Below are 6,080 nucleotides of genomic sequence, written 5' to 3' on the forward strand. Positions count from 1 at the left end.
TTTCAAGAAGCTCCACGCCTTCTCATCTGCTGGATAGGGTTGTTGGCCTGGAGGGCCCCCCTGCCTGTGTACCTTCTTGCCCGTAGTCATGGCATTGCGCAGGTGGATAGCAAGTTGGCGGATGTAAAGGAAGGCATGCTGGTAGGAAACACTGGAATCCAGGGCAAGCAGCTCAGTCAGTGTCCGTTGCATGAAGCTGATGAGGGGCAGGGTGCTGGGAGAGGTGAACTTGCAATTCCTCACATACATGATGTACATTTGCTGACAGAGAGATACCAGTCAAGAGCCACCTGAATACCCACTACTCAGTTCTAAAACACCTGCCAACACTAGGCATTTCTATCAGACCTGCTGTCCAAAGCAGGAGTACAGCTTCATCACCCAGTTGCAGGCCCCTTCCCTGCCCGGCCTCCAGCCCCTCAGGCCTGATACTGCTCAGCCTCCACCAGCTTGTGGGGGGCAGGGGGGAGGCTTACAGGGAAGGTGCATGACAAGGGGTGAGCTGTAGAATGGGCAGACATGATTGAAGGCCTAGGACGAAAACAGAGGAGACACCCTGCTGAATGTTCACCCTATACAATGGGGTCTCCAGTGTCTCCATGAACAGGAGCACCAACCCAGGCTTGGAGATGCACAGCAAGGTCTGATCTTGATAGTGCTTCAGATCTGTTTCTATCCTTCAAGCATAACACCCTCATTCCCAGAAAACGAGGTCCCTACTCAGGAAGAACCATGTGCAGCCAAGTCCAGGTAGAACCCAGACCATGGGCTTCTGTCCCCATTACCACCCCAACTTCTTGGAAAAGAAACTGTGATCAAAGAGCCCATGAGGTCAGAGCTTGGTTCCAAGGCCCAACAAGGGGCACCTACCACAAAGGCTGCCTGCCAGGGCCCCAAGACACAACACAGAGCCTAATGGACACATGCAGAGCCCACACTACCTTGAGGACAGGACTCAGGAAGGCATCTTTCTTGTGCCGGCAGACTCTGATGAGGACCAGGAAGGCCAACACCCGCAGGGACTCCTCACCAGTGCTCCACAGAACCACCATCCTCTGAGTAAGGAAGACATCATTGCTTTATCATGGCCCCTCACTCAGGACCCTCCAGAGCTAGCATACCTACCCCTCCCTGAGCCAGATATTCCTTTGATCACTGCTGAGAAATATTCCTTTCCAAAACACTTTGTTGATGGGTTGGGGAGGGCAGTCAGGAGTATCAAGACTAATCAGAAAGATGGCTTAGTGATTAAAGCACTTACTTGCAAAGCCAAAGGACCCAGGTTCAATTCCCCAGGACCCACAGAAGCCAGATGCACAAGGGGGCAAAGGCATCTGGAGTTCATTTGCAGTGGCTAGAGGCCCTGGCATGCCTTTTCTCTCTGTCTTCTCTATATCTCTTACCCTTCCCCCTCCTTCCCTCCCTCCCTCCTTCCCTCCCTCCCTCTCTCTCTCTCTCCTTGCAAATAAATAGATATGATTAATTAGAAAGAAGCCAAATCCCAGAGCACAGCACATCACACTCTGTAAAGGTAAGATCATGAAGACTTGCTTTATGCAGATCACACTGTGGCCATCATCAAACATGCTAGAATACAGCTACCTCAGTGGAACCTGTTCTCACAATGGTAAGATAGGGTAGAGGACTACCTGAGACTAGGACTTTGGGTGGGGTTGCATAGGAGCCAGAGGCGGACAAGTAAGACACCCATATGCACCCCAGCCATCTGACACAGTACATGAACCAACGCACCTTGAGCAACATGCGGCACTGCTTGGGGAAGACCATATAGTACGGTACCAAGCTGCTGACATGCCGCAGGACAGCCGCTGACACTGTGGTTTCAGCCAGGCAGCCCACCAGCTGGGAAAGCAGGAGGGAATAAAGAGATTTAAAACTCACTAAAGTTTGGAGTACATAAAATCACTAGACCACTGAACATGGCCAAGCCTCTGTGATCCCACAACCAGAATGGTACCTGTATGACTGCACTCAGGTACGCCTTGACATCCACACGGAGTTTCCCCCACAGCGGGCTGCTGGACGGCTGTAGCATCCTGCAGAGATCACACCCACTCCATCCAGCTCAGATACAGGCTACTCAGGCCCAGAATCCACGAACACAACGGCACATAACCCAGCACCACCCACAAAAAGCTGGGCTTACCAAAACCCTTCTGAACATGGGCCAGACTTATAGCAGCAGCACCAAAACACTGGTCCTTCCCACAGACCCCCTGCTTGGCCAGATTTTAGAGCAACTGTCCACTAAGATCTTCCCCTACCTGTTAGCTTCCCTCTACGTGACACACCCTGCCAATCCACAAGTCCAGGTGCTACCATCTCCCCTGCAGGTGCTGATGGGAGGGCCCTTCCTGTACCCTCAGATTCCTTACAAAAATACCTGAATGAGTTTGACCCTCCAGGCACTTATTGCCACTCCTAGCCCCATCCTGGCCAGTCTATGGGCATATAAAACTCTTGGAGACAAAACAACTACAGAGATGGATGGAGCTCATATATCAAGACAGAGAACCCATGCCAGGCGTGGTGGTGCACACCTTTAATCCCAGCACTCGGGAGGCAGAGGTGGGAGGATCACCATGAGTTTGAGGCTACCCTGAGACTACATAGAGAATTCCAGGTCAGCCTGAGCTAAAGTGAGACCCTACCTCAAAAAACAAAAACAAAACAAAAGATAAGAGAACCCAGACCTAAGAAGACCAAGAGCAAAACCAAGCATATTCTCCCTCCCCAATTCTGATGAACCCCTGACAGAGAATTTTTCATTCAAGGAAAGGGAGAGTAGGAGCACACCCCCAGGCCTGTCTTTTCCTATGGACAACCCTCGCCATGCCCATCCTCTCACCTGCTGTTGTCCTTCAGTGCTTTTCCAAACAGAAGCTTCTGAAGGCAAACAAAGAGGTCTCTGATGCAAAAGGTGACCAGAGCATTGAACACTGTAAGGAACACAGGTGTTACTTATGGGTGAGAGAACAATCAAGCCTGAGATGGGTCCCCTGGCCCCAGCTCACCAGCACTGTCTGTGACCTGGAACCTGCAAGCTTCAGAAGCTTCTTGGTCTCCTTGGGTGGTGGCCACAGCTGCTCGGAATGCTTGTACAATCTCATGGAGTAGCTTGGGAGTAAGACGCTGCTGAAGGAGCAAGACAGCTGGGTAAGCAGCCAGCCAAAGCACCTGGCTCTAAGAACCTGCTCTTCAAGGGAAGGGTGCCCCTCACCCACAATCTCAGAGGCACAGAAAAGTGGTAGAGCAGGGTTATTAGACCACATGCTGGCAACAAAAAGGAGCGGTGTGTACAACCCTCCTGGGTGGACAGTGTAGCTCAGGAGTTCCAGGAGAAAGCCAGGTTCAGGTGTTACAGTTCTTCCTTTCCACACCTTACCCTACAGAATCCCATGTGAGAGCTGGGCCTGTAATCCCAGCACTAGGAAGACAGAGAGGAAGGAGAATTGCTGCAAGTTTAAGGCCAGCCTGGTCTATACAGAGTTCTAGGCTAGCCACCAAAAGAGAGGGATACAAGGAGAGAATCCAGTGCAAGTTGAGTAGAAGGCCTATGACCCCTCCAAATGGACAAATGTTGCTAATGGTTTAACTACGTCCTAAAAAGCATGTGTTGGAATTTAATGCTCAAATCCATAATGTAGTATTTGGAGGTGGGGACTTTGGGAAGTACTAGGGTTAGATGAGATGGCAAGAACCAGGAACCCACTATAGCATTAGAGGCTTTATGAGAGAGAGAGATAGGCTAGACGTACAGCTTAGTGGTAAAGCACTTGTCTGGAATGTATAAGGCAGGCTTTGGATTTGATACACAGCACTCAAAAAAATAGATGTGTTTCTCTTTTCAAGGTCTCACTCTAGCCCAGCCTAACCTGGAACCATGTAGTCCCAGCTGGCCTCAAACTCACAGCAATCCTTCCACCTGTGCCTCCCTGAGTGCTGGGATTAAAGGCATGCACTATCATGCCTGACTGGGTCTCTTGTTGTTCTTGCTGTGTTCTTTTGAGGCAGGGTCTCACACTAACCTGGCATAACCTGGGACTCACTTTGCAGCCCAAGTTTTTCAGGGAGTCAGGACCCTGGGTAGCTAATGAGGGCGGAGGCAGAGCCACACTGTAACTGAGAAGATGCAGTCCAGGCATCCTGGCGCTCAGACACACATGTACTGTATGCTCCTCAAAGAAGCTCTTTTCCCACCAGCATAGCCTCAGGTGTCTCAAATGAAACAAAGACAGAGATTCCTGCCTGTGAGAGTCTAGCTACCCAGGCCACACTGCCTCTCACCCTTGCCCCCTGCTTCCATCTCTCGACCATGGTGAGGGTCACAGGGGTAGGCTCATTCTTCTTCCTCTGCGGTCCTCTGAGAACTGTATCATTGTCTTCTCCTTCATCCTCCTCCTCACTTGCTTCCTGCATCAGACATAAAAAGGACAAGCTGAATCAGGCATAGAAGCCACAGGTGTTCTGCTGCTCACTTCTGCCAGCCTCACCTCCAGCACGTCTGGTAGGGAATGACACTGCTCTTCCTCCTCCGAGCTGTCTGAGTCACTGAAGTCCAGCAGGCTCTGATCATTTTCCTGCAGGAACTTGTAGAACTCCGGGTCTCTGTCCTTCAGCCGAGAGAGCTGGTCCTTGTGCTCAGAAGCACGCCCTTTATGCCGTCTGAGGTGAGTATGAGACCAGGGGAAAAGCAGTAAGGGAAAGGATTCTTGTTCCTCCACATAGCCAGCTCGCTGACCTCCTCAATACAGCTATGGGTTAGTCTGTTCCCTCCACCGTTGCTACCAAATGACCAAGCAGGAGGAGTCTCAGAAGGTAAGTCATCAGACCCACCTCTCTTCTATACTCACACACCCAGAGACTTTGACACTGTTTCATCACAGGCATCTCAAATTCAGCACATAGACAGCCAATCAGTATTCTCCCAGACTTACGGTGCACCTACCTTGCTCATGCCATTGTTGGAAACTGTCTTCAGCTCTCAAGAGCAGCACCTCCAAATCTATGTACGCCTCCCCTCAAAACTCTCCATTTCCACCGTCGCTACCTATAACCCTTCTCGGCACAACCACCCCGGGGACCCCTTCTTGTATATCATCTGATGTCATCTCTCTGCACAAGCCCTGAAGCAGCTCCTGGTCCCGTGTTACCAAGAGATCGTACAAGGAAACAGTCCACACAACTCGGCCACTTCACTGTCACTAGGATGATCCGCTACTCTCCCGGGTCTCTTCAGCCACAATCACTGTCGCCTCAGTACTTTTTCACTGGCTTCATTTTAGAGCGTTGGCCGTTCCCGCTCAAGTCGTCATTCACACATCACCCTCCCACGGGGGCTTCGCCGCCCAAAGAACATGCCTTCCAGCTCCTGCCGGGTTTCCTTACCACCTACACAGCACGTACCCTCCAGCACGCCACACACCGGTTTACCCGAGGTTCGGAAGACGCAGCGGGGAGGAGCAGGCTCTCACCTGGCCGAAGCCTGATCGCCGCGCAGCTCGGGGATGCGCTCGGCTCCGCGGGCGCGCGGCTCCCGCACCGCCGCCTCCGGGGCGTCCTCGGGCTCCGACTCGGAGTCAAAGCCGGAGGCCAAGAACTCATCCACTGTAAGCTCCGCCAGGCGCCTACGGGTGACAGCAGGTCACGGTCACGGCCGCGGCCGACCTTCCCGCGCGCCTCTCGCGAAGCGCAGAGATGCGGCAGGGGAATCTGGCCGTCCATCCATCCAACTTACCTCTTAGAGCCGCGCGATACAGCCATGACGCCCGAGCGCAGCGTGCACCGCACTTCCGGTCCCAGAATGCCGCGCACTGCTGCACTTCCTCCCGCCAGCCCCGCCCTCTGGCCCCCTCCCACCGCGCTTTACCATCAGTGACTCTAGGGTTCTCAGATCCCAATGCCGACCACCTCCAAGCGGGAGGGCACCTTCGTACTCCCGGCGTGGATAGTAGCCTAAATAGCTGCTCCTGCACGCGTTCGCCGGGGTCCGCTCAGTGTCCTCCGTAAGACGCAGTGAAGAGTTCCCACCCGGATAACATAAAGCCAGGCGTCCGGCC

General features: G+C 52.8%; 1 protein-coding gene across 2 annotated transcripts in view; it reads right to left on the reverse strand.

The window, feature by feature from the left end:
- The window catches only part of Noc2l (NOC2 like nucleolar associated transcriptional repressor), a 12,235-nt gene extending 6,426 nt beyond the window's left edge, over positions 1 to 5,809 (reverse strand). Inside the window, exons 1-10 of one of the 2 annotated variants that reach the window (XM_045149249.1) lie at positions 5,759 to 5,809; positions 5,496 to 5,648; positions 4,515 to 4,686; positions 4,309 to 4,434; positions 3,036 to 3,153; positions 2,870 to 2,960; positions 1,979 to 2,057; positions 1,753 to 1,863; positions 942 to 1,055; positions 73 to 261 (exon numbers count right to left, since the gene is read on the reverse strand). In XM_045149249.1, the coding sequence (XP_045005184.1) occupies positions 73 to 261; positions 942 to 1,055; positions 1,753 to 1,863; positions 1,979 to 2,057; positions 2,870 to 2,960; positions 3,036 to 3,153; positions 4,309 to 4,434; positions 4,515 to 4,686; positions 5,496 to 5,648; positions 5,759 to 5,784 (1,179 nt within the window). In that variant the 5' untranslated portion in view covers positions 5,785 to 5,809. Of the gene's footprint in view, positions 1 to 72; positions 262 to 941; positions 1,056 to 1,752; positions 1,864 to 1,978; positions 2,058 to 2,869; positions 2,961 to 3,035; positions 3,157 to 4,308; positions 4,435 to 4,514; positions 4,687 to 5,495; positions 5,649 to 5,758 lie in introns of both variants that reach the window. The other variant, XM_045149248.1, reaches the window with a different exon arrangement.
- Positions 5,810 to 6,080: the final 271 nt, after the last annotated feature.

The sequence above is a fragment of the Jaculus jaculus genome, chromosome 5, assembly GCF_020740685.1.
Source record: "Jaculus jaculus isolate mJacJac1 chromosome 5, mJacJac1.mat.Y.cur, whole genome shotgun sequence".
NCBI classification, from domain to species: Eukaryota; Metazoa; Chordata; class Mammalia; order Rodentia; family Dipodidae; genus Jaculus; species Jaculus jaculus.